This window comes from Galeopterus variegatus, unplaced genomic scaffold (assembly GCF_000696425.1).
Source record: "Galeopterus variegatus unplaced genomic scaffold, G_variegatus-3.0.2 Scaffold5066, whole genome shotgun sequence".
NCBI classification, from domain to species: Eukaryota; Metazoa; Chordata; class Mammalia; order Dermoptera; family Cynocephalidae; genus Galeopterus; species Galeopterus variegatus.
Window position 1 is genome coordinate 1 of NW_007731177.1, and position 15,815 is coordinate 15,815.

Below are 15,815 nucleotides of genomic sequence, written 5' to 3' on the forward strand. Positions count from 1 at the left end.
CTATTGACTGACTAAGATGTTGCTGTGGTTGCCAATTTGGTATGGCTACCTCAGTGACTGTCAGTTGGCCACTAGTGCTTTGCGTGTGTGGTTGCCTCAGGTCTTGGGCCTCTCTGGGGAGCCACCTGTCTGGTCAGCTTGGACTCTGTCGGGCTGCTGGATCACGGGGTGGTACCGCAGGGTGTGTGGTCTCTGCTGAGCTTCGACCTCCTGTGCTGGACTTCTCCCTGTTCCGTGTGCTCTGGCCTGGGTGGCTGGGATGCTCCGAGGCACCACAGAGAGTGTGGTCTCTGCAGAGCTTCCCCTTCCCCTGCAGGATGTCTCCCTGCTCTGTGCACACTAGGCCAGGCTTGGGATGGAGCTGGGTGGCGGCGGTGAAGCCTACCTGATCGCGCGGCAGCGGCCCCCCCACAGGGTGTGTGGACTCTACGGAGATTCTAACTTCCTTGCTGGACGTCTCTGTGCTCCGTACACATTGGGCTGGGCTGCTGGATTGTGCAGCAGCAGTGTGGTCCCTGTGGAGTTCCCGCCTCCCCTTCCGGACGTCTCCCTTCTCTGAGCGCACTAGGCCGGGCTGGGAATGGAGCCAGGTGCCTGCGGTAAAGCCTACCTGCTGGATCACGCAGTGGCGGCCCCACAGGGTGTGTGGTTTCTGCGGAGCCTCTGCCTTCCTTGCCAGATGTCTCCCCACTCTGTGCGCACTGGGCTGGGCTGGGAATGGAGCCAGGTGGCGGCAGTGAAGCCTATCTGCCAGATCGTGCGACGGCGGGCCCGCAGGGCATGTGGTCTCCGCGGAGCTTCTGCCTCCCCCGCAGGACATCTCCCCGTTCCATATGCACTTGATGTTATGTTTTTATAGTTTAAATCGGTTGATTTGTGGGAGAGAGTGACGCTAGGGACAGTCTATTCCGCTATCTTGACTGGAAGTGCCTTGGGTTCAGTTTGGGAGGCTGGGAAATCCATGGTCCAGAGGGCGCAGCTGGTGAGGGCCTTCTTCTGGGTGGTGACTCTCTACAGAGTTGCGGGGTGTCACCTAGTGAGAATGGCCTCAGCGTGGGCAGGAAGGCACGGCAGCCACGCTGCTCCCCCATACATATTTTTTAAGTTAACAAATAGTTAATTGTATTTTCCGAATTTCCTATAGACAATAAAAGGGTACTTCAAAAAGTTCATGGAAAGACTCATATTATTTTTCAATTCTATGTATCCACAAACGTTTTTTCTCTTTTTTATTAGCATATTCATTATTACAAATCATAATTATTCTTTATGCTCCTTACCCAATCAGTCCCCAACCCCCCTCCCTCCATTAAGTTTTTGAAATACCCTCGTTATGTTTAATCCTTACAGCTGAAAAAAAATGCTTCCCGAAGAGTTATAATATAGGAAGGAATGAAGTGAAACTAATATTAAGAAGTCACCTAGCAGAGCACAAAGCTCAAAGTTGAAGGCCCAGTTCAATTATCAAAAGGCTGAAGGCCCGGTGAAACCCTGGTCCCAGACTTACCAAGTTTTTGACCTGATGCTGGGTGCTGGCCTTGAAAGCTATGGTTGGCAGCTCATTGCGAAGGTAATCCAGCCACTTCTCCACAACCTCCTTGGGGACCAGGTCTGGAGAAAACAGGAAAAGATGGGCTAGTAAGGAGAACAGAACCTCCGTGACTCACTCCAAAGACACATCCACCCACACCTAAGGCTAGGCCCACCTCCCACCAACAGGTCTCTCTGCTGGTCCTGTCAGTCCCCAAGTTATAAAGGACAATCTGGTCTACAAGACCAGTTGGGCCCTCCATGAGGGGGCCTCTGTTCCCTCAGGGAAAATGGACAAAGTAGTTGTTTGGTCCCAGAGGTCCTCCTTCCAAGTCAAGGTGCCCAGGGTGCCAGGGGCCTGTCAAATATTGTGTTTCCCATCCCATCTCTGGATCATTCTAGGTTGGGCCAAATGTCAAGAATAACCCTGATAAGAATGGCTTTCATTTGTGAAGTAGTGACCATGTACAAAGCACTTTATCCTTAATTCTCACAACAAACCTTTGAGGTTAGAACACCCATGATCCATTTTATAGCTAGAGAAATGGGAGCTCTGAGGTGACATGACTTGTCCAATATCCCTGAGAAAATAACACAGGTGGGATGAGATCCAGACCTGAGTGACTCCTAAGCCCCTGTGCTTTTCTGCCCTAGTCTTTGGGTTCCAGCTTGAGGGAGAGAGGAGGCTCTGCAGGGTTGTCCAGTCACAGAAAAGGCTCAAAATGGCAAGAACAGGAGACTGACTGACAGGCAGGCTCAGACTCCACTCCCAACTTGTGCTATACTCTGCGTGTGTGTGTGTGTGTGTGTGTGTGTGTCTCTTCAGACAGCATTCCTCGCTTTGAAAATTAGAAAAAGAATTCTTACAGTACATGCCTGTTATGAGTACCACTGAGTTGCTTGGTCTCAGTGTCTCATCTGAGCTAGTCTTTCCAGAAGGACCAGCCCATTCCCTGCCGTACCCAATCCTACCAAACACCCACCAATCTTGTTCAAAACCAAGACCAGCTTCTTGGTGCCTTCCGCCCGAAGGACAGCCTCCTCCATTTGGAAGCAGCGGCAGCCCAATGGGTCTCTGGCATCTAGGACTTCCAGAATCACATCAGAGTATTCCACCACCTACAGGGCAGAGGACGGAGGGATGAAGGCAGAGAAAGGATTGGGCAGTAGTCACACAGGTCTGTGAAAGAAAAAGTCTCCATCTCAGGAAAAAACAGAAATAGGACTGAATTGGGGCCCTCCCCAAAGGGCCTTAAGAAATGGATCTTCATACCTTACAGAACTCCTTGTAATAAGCGTTCCTTGTGGCCTCGTCATCCAGCTGAGGAAACATATTTAATTCCTCCAAAACTTCCCCCTAAAGGAGGAAAAAAAAGAATGGCCCGGAGGAGGGGGCAGACAGAGAGAGAGAGAGAGAGATAGCCAAGGCTTTGGAAACCACAGGAGGCTGGGGAAACCATGACCAAACAACAAAGCTGGGAACCAGAACAACAGATAGACCCACATGCATGGTGCATGTGTGTGCCCTATGTGTATGTACGTGTCTTAGCACCAGCCAGAGGACTGAGTGTGCACATGGGTGTGTGAGGAAGGAATGTGTGAGGGAGGTGTAAGTGAGAAAAACAATCTCTGGGGGACATTAAACAGGGGAGGCAAAATATGTACTATATGTCAGAAAAGGCAGTATGAGTTCACAAGTATGTATTCTGTGCGTGAGACAAGAACATATGCCAGAAAGACAGCAAGAAGCCTGCGAAGAAAGATGACATCCCCTCACAAATGCGTCTCTGTTTCCTCCCCTCATACTCTCGCTTCCTCTCCCCCCATCCCCACCCTCAGTCACATCTCTCCCAACTCTGATCCCACCACCACTCCCAGTCTTTGGGTTCAAGCTTGAAAGAGGGGAGCTCTCCAGGGATGTCCAGTCACAAGGCTTAAAATGTCCTTTAACTCCCTTGCATACTCCCTCCCCACTGCTTTCCACCCTCACCCTCTCTGCACAGATTCCCTCCTTCCTCTCCAACAACCTCACTCCGTTCCTCTTTCCCTTTCACAGAGCAACAGCAAGTTGCTTTTGAGCAAACCTGCACCAGTCCTGCCTGGGGACAGGGCTGCTCTCTTACCTTGTGCTCAAACTCCTCCTGGCGTCTCAGGACATCCTGACAGTAACTCTCAATGGTCCTACGTCTGTGTCTCTCTTGCTCCCGGGCAGCTTGCTGCTTCTGCCTCATCTCCTCAACCTAACAAGTGAACACAAACTGGGACTGTACCTGACTGAGTCTGCAGCTTAAGGGAGGGATGGGTGACAGAGGAAACAGTGTGACATGGCACAGGGGGAGGGCAGGTATGACAGCAGGAGATAAAGGGTTTGAGAAAAAAAGAGCAATGAAGGGAGGGAAAGAGTGGCAGAGAAAAATAAAAAGTGTGTGTGAAGCACAGAGAGATGCATGCTAGGCAGAGGGACCCAATTAAGACCAATGAGGGACAGAGGACAAGGTCCTGGGATGCTATATCGTTTAAAGGGCAGAAAGAGGAAAGAGCAGCAAGAGAGACTGGAAAAGACTGGACAAAGAGGAAAGATGACATCCAGGAGAGTGAGATGATAAGAAAGTCAGAGTGCTCGAGGAAAGCACAGTCTCTGATGCTGAGAATTCCAACGAGATGAAGGAAGAAAACTACCCATGAATGTGATGTCAGGGAAGGCACTGGTAGAGCAGCAGGGGTAGTTTCAGGGGAGCCATGGGAGCATAAGCCAGGCAGCAAATGTACTAGGAGGTGAGGGGGAGGTTACCTCCCTCTCTTCCCCCTCCCACTTTGGCCTTTGCCCTTCCGTCCAACACTTTGTGGACCTAGCATTCAAACCAGGTCCTCTCTCTCCCCCAAGATAAACGGCTTACCCTCTTCTTCTTTAATTCGACCTCCCAACTGGCATGATCATTAGAGTAAACAAACTGGGGAGCAGAGGACACTTTAGAAGTTGTTTTCTTCCCATTTTGCTTTGCAGGCTGGTCACCACACAAGAGAAATAAAATCAAAGACAGATAATGAACCCATGGAAATCACACTGCCCCCAGTGTGATTAGTTGTGGTGGGGAAAGAGAGAAAAGGAGTAAGCAAAAAGGGCTCTGTCCCCAGAGATCTGTCCATCTGGCTGGAGAGAGCCCCTCCCTCCCCTAGCCAGACATGGACTGACTGAAGAACAGCAGGAAAACAGTGGGGGCAGAGGGAGGGGCAGCTGGGAAGGATTCCCAAGGCCCAGGGAAAAGCTTTCTACACAAGTAGCTCTCAAAGTGTGGTCCTTTGACCAGCAGAAATAGCACCTGAGAACTTGTCAGAAATACAAATTATCAGATGTCATGCCAGACCTACTGAATCAGAAACTATGGGGTGGAGCCCAGCAATCTGTGTTTTCACCAGCCCTCCAGGTAATTCTGGAGGGTTGGTTCAAGTTCGAGAGCTTAACCCACACTAACTTTGGAGAACCCAAGCCTTCTCTCTAGCCCATACCTTCTTCTCACTGCTCTAGCCCAAGCCTTACTTGCCCACACCTTTCCCAGCAGGACCAGGAGACCCAGTAGCTGGATCCAATGTTGTGGCATCCCTCCTCTCCAGGACAAACAGGGACTTGGGAATCAGACAGACTCAAGTCCCAGCTGTTAACCTAGGAAAGTTTCTCACTGAGGTTCAGTTTCTTCATCTAAAAAATGGGGATAATGATAATGCCTACCAAGGTAAATCAAGCACAAAGTAGCACATGGTTTGTGGTGGGAACTGAATAAACACTGCTGATTCTCTGTTGTGGCTACCCAGAGAGAGAGAGAAAGCCAGATTTGCTGATTCCAATGCAGCACTCTGTTCAGAGTCACCCAATATTTACTGGTTTTTGTGGGCCTCTCCTAGGGCAGGCAACCTATTCCTGACCTTACCCCCACCAATGGGCATACCCCACCTGAGTGTAAGATCAACTTACCTTCTTGCAGCCTTTGGAACCTTTACCTGGCTTTTTATTTTCTACAAAAAAAAAAAAAAGAAGAACGAACGATCATCTACCTACCCAACATTTGTTGACACCTCAATCAAGGTCAGGTCACACCACAAACCTAGGAAGCCACAGACACTATGTGTGTCTAGATCCAGCACAAGACAGAAAGATGCAGATGGCAATAACAGTGTCAGAGGAAGTGCTGGATATAATGTTTGGAGCATTATTTCAATGCAAACTCAAACAATTCTTAAGGGAATTAAGTAGAGAGAAACACCTGAATGTGCACTTGTGACTCCTCTCTCCCTGCCAACTTCCTGCTGTGGGCAATAAAGTTTCAGTGCTAGGCTGAGGTGAGGGAGCTGACAGCATGGGAAGGTGATCTGAGGAGTCCCAGCCGGCTAAGCCTGGGTAGATGCCCTCATCATGTAGAGAAAGAACTACCCATTCCTGCTGACCCTGCTCAGGCCATTGCTTCTAAAGGAAACTGACCCACTCAGCTAAACTACTGCCTCCCTTAGATACCAGGAGAGAGCTGCTACTTCTCCAACCAGGTCTTAACAAAGCCCAGGAACTTAAGAGGTCTCTCCCCACTTCAACAAGAAGTCCCATCTGTCATCCCATTCACAGTTAGCCTCTTGAGGAAGAATGGTTTCTCTAAATTCTCACTACCTGCAAGGGGACTACAGGAATTCCTAGAGAGGGAGGAGGTTCTGGAAGGTCAGGAAATATACAAACAAATATATGAGCAGCTCAAGATCACCAGAAAACAGGCTCCCCGATCACATCAGGTGGCTCATAGTGAAGCAAAGTTAATGCAGGAAACAGAACTTAAATACTACTGCAAATTCGAAAGGAACTGAGTAAGAAAAAAAGATTCCCAAAATTTGATATTGAATAAAAATGCAATAAATATAGTGAAAAACAGAACAGACATCACTAACCACCAAAGTAATAAGCTAGAAGACCAAGGGATGGAGCTTACTGAAAACAGAACAAAAATCCAAAGAAATAAAAATTATGAGTGAAAATATAAAATTAAAAAATGGAGAACAGACCCAGGAGAGCTAATACCTAAATAAAAGGAATTCTTGATAAAGAGGCACAAATGGAGAAGCAATAATTTTCTTAAATAATAGATGCAAGTTCCTTAATTTGAAGGTAGGCTTGAGGATTCAGATTGCAAAGGTGCATGGAGCATCAAGATTAACCACAAAAAAAAAACATACCCTGGGTACATCCTGATGAAATTTCTGAACTCCAAGGATAAGAGAAAATCATATAAGATTCCAAACAGAAAGTTTCCAACAAATGAGAGAGAAGCAGGCCACCTTCTCAAATCTACAACTCTGAACACTTAAGACAGAAGAAAAGCTATTACAAACCTCTGAGAAAAACGACTGTGTTCCAAGCCAAATTCCTCACCTACCCAATAGATCACTCTTATGGGAAGTAAAAGAAAGACATTTTCAGATGTGCAAAGATTACCATCTGTGTTTCCTTTCTGGTAAAACTATTGGCAAAATTAAAAAGTAAATCAGAAGAAAAAATCTCAAGCTAAAGAAAACAAATAGTGGTGGACAAGAAATCTATTAAAACTTATCATTAAATCTAAAAAAGAGAGCTGGTAATATGGCTAAGAACTGTAATACATATTAAGAAAGGATCCTTAAAATCCAGTAAGTATATCATAAGGAACTAGCTCAGAACTAAAAAACCAAATTATTTCAACAAAATTCAGGAATCAAGCAATGGAGGTTGGAAAAAAAAGCAAAAGCACGAACGCATGCTAACAGTTTCACTTTGGAAGGGTAGGATAAAAGAAGTTATTATTTAACTTTGGTAAAGCGATAGAGAAATACAGGTTTAATTATGTCTGACATAAATATGAATGCAATTACCAACATAACTTTAATTACTGGTGGACTATTGTTTAAAAACTTCATCAATGGGCTGGCCCGGTGGCGCACTCGGTAGAGGGCGGCGCTCCCGCTGAGGGTTCGGATCCCATATAGAGACCGGTCCACTCACTGGTTGAGCGCGGTGCGGGCGTGACACTGAGGGTTGCGATCCCGTTGCTGGTCGCCGTACGGGTGCAACACCAAGGGTTGCGATCCCGTTACCGGTCACGAAAAAAGACAAAAAGGAAAAAAAAAAAAAACTTCATCAACTGAGAAAAAAAATAAGGGAATAAGAGGAAAAAATAAACAATAAATATAAAATAAGATCGTAGAAATTTAACTAGACATATTAGTTATCATAACAAATATGAATGGGTCAAATTTCCCTGTTAAAGAAAACCCCCACAAAACAGAGCCCACGTCTCCTTTTTTCCCAAAGTACTCATGATGCAACAAAAAAGAATATGAAGTTTGGAAAGAACCAGGTCTGCCCTCCCCCCTTTTTTTTTAAATGGCTGATGGAAATGGACCCGAACACGTCACCTTGACCTTGGTGTTATAACACTACACTAACCAACTGAAATAACTGGCCAGGCTCACCTCTGGCCATTTTACTCAACAATTTCCACCTGTGTTAACTTGCCTAGAAACTGAGCACCTGCGCTGGATACAGGCACACAATGAAAGAAAATACATCACTTAGACAGGGGAGAGCATCTGCTGCAGAGCAAAGAAGGGAAGGGGGAAGGAGAGGAGAAAAGGGGAGGGGTACACACTGTCATTGCTCACAGCACCGCAGCACTCAGGAGCCTCTGCTCATCGGTTTGTCAACAGCTTCAAAGAGAAAACAGCTACCATCTTATAGCCAGCAGAATGAGGTTCTTATTCTGGTTCAACATCTAGCTGGTTATATGACCTTGAAGAACTTTTAAAAATCTCTCTGAGCCTCATGTGTGCATCTCCCAACAACATATAGGCCTAAAATCACCAACTCTCACATCAGTACTCAAAGGCAAATCTCTCCATTCATTCACCCCTCATCTCCCATACTCTCACCCCCATATATCCCTGTACACCCATCCTTACAGACTTCATTCCCCTCCATTCTCCCTCTGCCCTTGCATCAAACCTCTCACAATGCCCTCTGAAACTCGCACTTGGGTGATCAGCACTCCCCTAATTCCTCAACCTCTCCTTGGGAAAAATTCCCCCAAACTCCTGCCTTGAAACTTGGTTCTCCCAAGAACAATGCTTCACTTGCAGGCCTCTCAAAAGGTGGTTTCCTCCGGCACATGGTTATCTTGGAGCCAGTACGTAGAGGAGGTGTTCTCCAGACTTACCATTGCCAAACTCGGACTATTTCTCCCTCTTGTTTTAAAAAAAAAAAAAAAAAAAAAAAAAGATAAATACAACTCCTGCTCTTTTTGAGGCCTCCACCATGCTGCTATGCCTGTCATCTATGAGTCACACCTGGCTCATAGCTATACTTTCTATCCAACTCCTGCCACCATCACCTGGATGACCTTGGCAAACACTGAACAACCTGAGTTTCCCACTTCCTTGACATCCTCACTTCCAGAGATTTCCACTCCATCTCAGCCACCCATTTCTATGGTTACACCTCCAGGGGCATCACCTGTAACTGTCTGGACTTCTGAAAGCAGTCTCAGACACCCCTCTCTCCTATCTTCAAACTCATTTGTCCAACTTCCTAGACTTGAACCCTCTAGTCAGCTCCTTATTTATCAGCCACCCCTCTTCCCTCCCTGTCCAGCTAACATTCCACGGTCTATCATTACAATTGCGCTCTTGCACAAAGCCACAATTCCGTTGCCCCTCCACTGCCCTAACAGGATATATTTACAAGTGTTTGTTAACTGACCGGCTGGCAAACAAGCAGGCAGACTGGTTCCAGATTATACACCTGTACCACCAACACTGATGGCTATAAACTTCTCAAGTGATGAAACACCCCTCCCCTTTTAAATAACCACCCAAAAATGTACAATTAAAACTATTTGAATACTCTTTGTAGGACTCCTCCATAACCTTCCCAGATTTCATCATTATCATTATCATTTGGGTCCAAGATATCCCTAGACCAGGGTGGAGGCAGCAGCACCACTCAGCACCTTCCTTCGTCTTCCTTCACAATCATCTGTTAGTCTGATCATTATTTTTGTTGCAATCTACTAGTGAAGGTCTTACTTTGTGTGCACGTGTAAAGTTTTTCTATTTAATTTAATTCTCACCATTTTCCCCACTAATGTAGACGTAGAGGATTGTTCTTTATTTTTAACAGGTAATAGTCGCATGGTTCCAAAACAAAAAGGTGTATTTTGAGGGGTCTCCCTCCCACACTTCTCCCTATTTATTGCAGTCCCCTCACCACAAGAAACCACTTTACTAGTTTATTGTGCATCATTCAGTTTCTTTATTCAAGAACAAATATACCTTCTTATTTCCCCCAATTTCCTCCCACAAAAGGTAACATACTGTAGTCCTTTCAACCTGCTTTTTTCACTGAACAAATCCTGGAGATCTTTCCATCTAATAGTTTTTCCGTACAATACACTTTTTCCATATAATCAATCCATTCAATACTTTCTCATTTTATAAACTGCCAGGATTCTTATGTATGCATATATCCTACTTTATTATTTTTGTCTTATAGAGATTGTTCATCCTGAACTACTTTATTAAGCCAACTAATTATTGTCTTTCTCATCACTATCAATATTTTTATCATCATCTGGTATCAGATGTCCCTAAATAAAGTATAATTAATTTTGATCATTTTTCTTGTTACTTGTAAAAATGATTATTTGCTTTTTGGTACTGACATACTTTCATTCTTAATAAAATTTTGTATGATTATATAAAGAAAATGTACTGAATTTTTTTTCACCAAGCCCTACATAGGCAGGGCCACCATTCACACAGAATACAGGGCCACTGGGTTGTGCAATTCCCATCCAGTCTACCCAGTGTGCTATCCAAATGTCATCATTTTCTATGTGGACCATGGCAGGACATGCCCTTCCCTCTTATGAGGGAGAGTCTATGTGTCACACTTGTCTTCTCCTTCTAGGCTGTAGGCATCGTGATGCGAGGAAGGGGAATTGAGTCAGCACTACTAACTGAGATACTCTAGTGCCTGGCACACAGTAAGTACCAAAAGACTGCCTGGTCATGCTGGGCCCTTGGGACACAAGGATGAGTCAGATGTAGGTGAGAAGTTAACAGTGTAGTGGAGAAGACAGATTTGATCATACAGTGTCAATAGCCCCAGTTCTTATGGGTGCACAGATGATAACCAAGGGAGAAGGTTAACAGGGAGGGATTCCCAGAGGAAGTGATGTATAAGTTGAAAACCTGAAAAACAAGCAAGAGTTATCCAGTTGAAGAATTAGGGGGAAGGAAAGGAAAGAATCGTGAAGGCAGAAAGAATGGCAATTCATCCACATGGTCTGTTTTATAGTTAAGAAAAATCCAAAGCTCAGTAGAGGTCAGACAATTTGGTGGCAGGACAGTGTATGCATCCTCTGAGGGGCTAAATTCCAAAGAGAAAAGAAGAGAGAATTTTTTTAAGCCAATATCTACAGTACAGTCATCCCTTGGTATCCTCAGGGAATTGGTTCCAGGACCCCCAGTGGATACCAAAATCTGCAGATACTCAAGCCCCTGATAAAAAATGGCACAGTATTTGCTTATAACTTATATACATCCTCCCATATGCTTTAAATCATCTCTAGATTACTTAAAATACCTAATACAATGTAAATGCTATGAAATAGTTGTTATACTGCATTGTTTTTTAATTTGTATTATTTTCATTGTTGTATTGTTATTTTTTATTGGTTTTTTTCCCGAATATTTTCCATCCATGGTTTGTTGAATCCGCGGATGCAGAACCCATGGATATAGAGGGCCGATTATATTTACAGAGCTCTTATTATGTGCCAGGCACTGTTCTAAGTATTTTACCTCTCTTAATTCATTAAATCCTCATAACAAAGCTATTAGGTAGATAATATAATTACCTGTTTTATAGATAAGGAGACTAGAGTTAAGTAACTTGACCAAGGTCACACAGCTAGTAAATGGGAAAGCTGAGATTCAAACCCAATCTGATTCCAGAGTCCATGTTCTTAACCACTGGTACAACTTATAAAGAAAAATATTTGGATATGTTAGGGTTATGGGTAGTGTGATATGGTATTTACTGCTATTCACCTCAGATCGAGTCACTTAACCTTGCTGAGCCTCAGTTTCCTCATCTGTAAAATGGGAATGGGGACTAAGGAGAGCATTACCTTATAAGGAAGTCAGGAAGACAGCAATAATACCATATGAAAAAGACACAGACTTACATATGGTATCTAGAACATTTGTAAAAATCTGGAGTAATCTGGAACATATGGAGCAATTTTTAAAACTTGCTGTGAAATACTATGAATATTCACTAAAAGCATAGGATTGGGAGGGGGTGGTAAAGGAAACTCACTGTGTCTAATTTTCATCATGATGACCAGTTTGAAAGCAGGTAAGTTCAAATCTGCCCAATTTCTTCCTGTCAGAATGGGAAAAGAAGCATTTGAAGACAGAGTTGGGAACACAATGCCACAAGTCCCCTCTAAAGTCCCCTAAAGGCAAAATAAAAAGTTTAAGAACATGATGAGGAAGCCCTAACACTTAGGGAAAGTGGGAGAAGGGGCTATACTGGAGCTAGGGCCTGGTATGGCTGAATCTACACAGGGAAGGCAGTGTCACATTACCTAAAGGGAAGAATAGGTCTGAACCTCTCTTCCTCAGTGGAGTCAATGCCTCAATGCACCGGATGAGGTCCTTGATCCTTAATCCTTCACCCTGGAGTGTTACATATACCCTAAGAGGCTAGTGCTAAACCCCTCACATTGAGGGGAAAGAAAGGGGTATGCAATGGTGGTCTGTTTCTGCACGAGGTGATAACAGCACCTCTTTTCCCAAGTAGGGCGTTCTGTGTCTCATGAGGGGGTAGCAGGGGGAATCGATCCCAGGAGTCTATCCTGGAGAAAAGAGACCTCAGAACAGGACTTCTTACCTGTGTGTCTATGTGGACTGCAGTTAGTGCAAAATCTTGGAGGAAGGGGGAAAAATCTGTGTCTGCATGTGTGGTAGGGTCTGTACCCCAGCAACTGGGTGGGGGGAATGTTGCCATCTCTCCCTCTACTCTAGGTTGCAGAGAAACTGGAGAAACCTACACAGTGGCTGTGTGCATCTCTGCTGGATGGAGAAGCACAGGTCGATATAGTTCGAAATTGTGGGGAGGGGAGGGGTCCTGTGTCTCTTTTTACCCTGAAGAGAGCTGTGGGCAGGACTGATATGCCTGACTCCACTATGAGGGGACATTAGTGCCACACTAACAAAGGAAGAAAATGTGCAGCTTTGAATGAGTGGGGTCTGCACCTTGCCTGCAGTGGACTATTTGGGACTATTCTATGGGAGGTGGACTGGAACGATCTGTGTAACTTTTATGTGAGTTGAAGTAAGTAGCATGCTAACATTGAAGGGAATACGGCCTCTGTTTCTCAGCAGGGGTCGGGGGTAGAGCGGCAGCAAGCAATCCAGCTATAAATTCAATGGATTGGCCTTTACACTTGGAGTGGGGGGATCGGGGGGGCTCTGTGATTTTACCCTGGATGGAGACAAACAGATCTGAGCTCCTCTGCCTTGGGTAAGGGGAAAACCCACATGCACTGCACTATGGGGTGACCAGTGATGTCACAGCCTCTTAACATTACTGGGAGGGGAAGCTGCATCCCTACTCCCGTGGGGCCTCTCCCTTGCTACATTTGGTGATTCTGAATCCTTGGGGTTGGGGGGTGATCTGTGTCTACCTCAAAAAGAGGGGGTAAAAATCTGAGCCCCTCTACCCGGAAGGCCCCTTGAAGAGCAGATCTGTCTCTTCGTGGACTAAGGTCTGTTCCTGTTTGCTGAGAGGCATGTTGGGTTGGGCCTTTACACATTCGGTAAAACACCGCCTCTTTACAGGTGTAAGGGACGGGTCTGATTCTCCCCATTGGGCACTCACTCTAGCCTAGGAAGAAGAAATCTGCGTGGCTCTCCACAGGCTGAGGCCTGTGCCTGCAACCACTTCGGGGAAGGGTTATCTATGGTCTCAGCAGGATGGGGGCGGGGCTTCCGACAATTAGTTACTCTGCTGGAGTAGGGGAAAGATGGGGAGGGCTCTAGGTCTCTACACGTAGGGAAGGTTTCTGTACATTGAATGTTTCTAAGCACGTCTATACTGACGATGAGGGGGAGGGGAATACATCAAAGCCCGTGTCCTGAGGAAGGAGGTGCCTCGAGGTGGACGCCCTAAGCTGGGAAAGGTCTGCACCACTCAGCCACCTGGAGAGGAATATGTCTATAAGGTTGGGGTCGATGCCACCACACTTTTGGCGGATGGACGCCTGTATGCTCCAAGGGAAAGCGGAGTGCAGCCTCACTATCCTGAGGGGCAGAGAGCGATCGACGCTTCTCCAAACAAGTGGGGTCTCTGCCTCTGTACACAGTGTGTCTAGAGTCTACACCTTTCTAGGTGGGTTAGGACTGTGCCCCTCTACCCCACCAGACTGCAGTTCGGCGCGCCTCCACGTGCAGAGCGATACCTACCCCTTTTCTGGGCCCTTCTACCCTGGAAGGGAGGCGGCTGTTTACCTTTCTATTCCAGGCCGGCGGGCATCTCTGGTTTCATCTTAAATAGACAACCGCTACCGCCCGGCCGGCTGGGTGAGCGCTCACCGTAAGAAAAGAGGAGAGTGGTCTCTTACCTACACTTCCGGAGAGATCTGAGAAGAGAGGGTAGCACGACAACTCGGTCGGCGCAGGAAATGCTCCCACTTCCGGATCCCAGCCCTCCGGCGTGCGGTTCCGCCCGCTGTGAGACTCCCCGCAGGGGCGGAGCTTCAGACTGAAGGCTCGAGACCTCCCATTTCTTCCTCGACACCACGCTGGTCCCGCCTCCTGGCTGCCTTGTGAGTAACGAAATAGCGGAGAGTGGAGGGATAAGGCCGGGAAGTGGGAGGGGGAAGCGGCGGGTCGCCTGTGTGGCCATGTAACCTACTAGTAAGCCAAAATCTTGTGTGCGGCCCTGTATCTAGGATGAAATATGTGTGTTCCCAAATCTTAGTGACCAGGCGATCACCATGCCCGCATCAGACGAGGGTGGGGGTCGTGTCTTTGTCTGCCTGGAAGATGGCGACGGGCAGGGTATGAGAAAATGGCCGCTTGGGGCATATGTCTGAAGTGAATTGGTTAGCTGTTTCCAACAAACTTCCCGGCCCAGCTCGTAGAGCCCCAGACAAACCCCAAGGCAGCATTCCCAGTACTTTCTGCAGGAGCTCAGATCCATGGCCAGGCCCAGTCCGAGTAGCCGGAACTGGAAACCTCTCCCACCCATTTGCCCTTTTCTCCTCCTCCCTCCTTCCCTCAGTCCTGGAGTAGCGTCTGCAGAAAGGAATTAACTTATGTCTCTGGAGTCGAAACAAGAAAGGGTTTCTTCGGAAACCACCTCAAGGAGCTCCTCACCTGGCTAGGGAGTGAGGTCTTCCTCTAAATACAGTAAATACTATCTGAAAATGTCTTCTCCTGATTGTTTAATTCCGGCTCCTCTTCCTCAAGCCTAAACCTTGGGGTGGGGCACGGGATAGGTGGGGCTCTACCCCCAGGGTATGTTTCTACCTCAAGCACATCTCAGTTGAAAATGACTCCCTCTGCCCTCCTACCCCATACACACACAGGACTCACGACCCTCGCATCAGTGGAGAGCCTCTAACCTCTCACCTTAGAGACACACAGAATTCCTCTGGACCCCAAACCAGCCCTGGCCACCTTCACCTTTCCCCCAACATTGCAAATTCTTCCTATTTCTCTGACTTAACTCTTGTCATTTCTATGAAACGTTCCCTGACTTTCCCAGATGAATTAGAAACCCAGAGCACCTTGTCTACAGAGCTAACCTAGCACTTACTACATAATACTGTAGTTGTTTATGTGGCTGTATCTTCAAAGAAGGGTGAACCCTCTGAGAGCAGGGGCCATATATCTTTTGAGCCCTCAACAAGACCCAGTACAAGACTGATAGGGCAGGCTTCAGCAGATGTTTGTTAAGTACGTGACTTTATAGGCCTGCACCACAATTCAATGGGAAATGGACAGTTTAGTAGATAGGATTGAGAAATTTGATTCACTATAAAGAGAAAAATAAAACTGGATCCCTACTTATTCCAATTAAGAGGGTAGACTGTGAATGTGAAATGTAAAACTTAATATAAAATATGCAGTAGAATATCTTTGTGACCTATGTCCCCGGGAGAGACTTTTTAAACAAAGTCCCAAATGCACAAACTATAAGGAGA

General features: G+C 46.3%; 1 protein-coding gene across 1 annotated transcript; it reads right to left on the bottom strand.

Annotated features, from left to right (window-relative positions):
- Positions 1-1,507: 1,507 nt before the first annotated feature.
- GNL3L (guanine nucleotide binding protein-like 3 (nucleolar)-like) lies at positions 1,508-14,301 on the bottom strand (the record flags this gene model as incomplete). Its single annotated transcript, XM_008588843.1, has 8 exons — positions 14,229-14,301; positions 11,921-11,986; positions 5,501-5,541; positions 4,428-4,535; positions 3,654-3,770; positions 2,804-2,887; positions 2,514-2,649; positions 1,508-1,611 (listed from the first exon to the last, which is right to left on the bottom strand). Coding segments are annotated over exons 2-8 (609 nt in total), but the record flags the coding sequence as incomplete, so codon positions are not given.
- Positions 14,302-15,815: the final 1,514 nt, after the last annotated feature.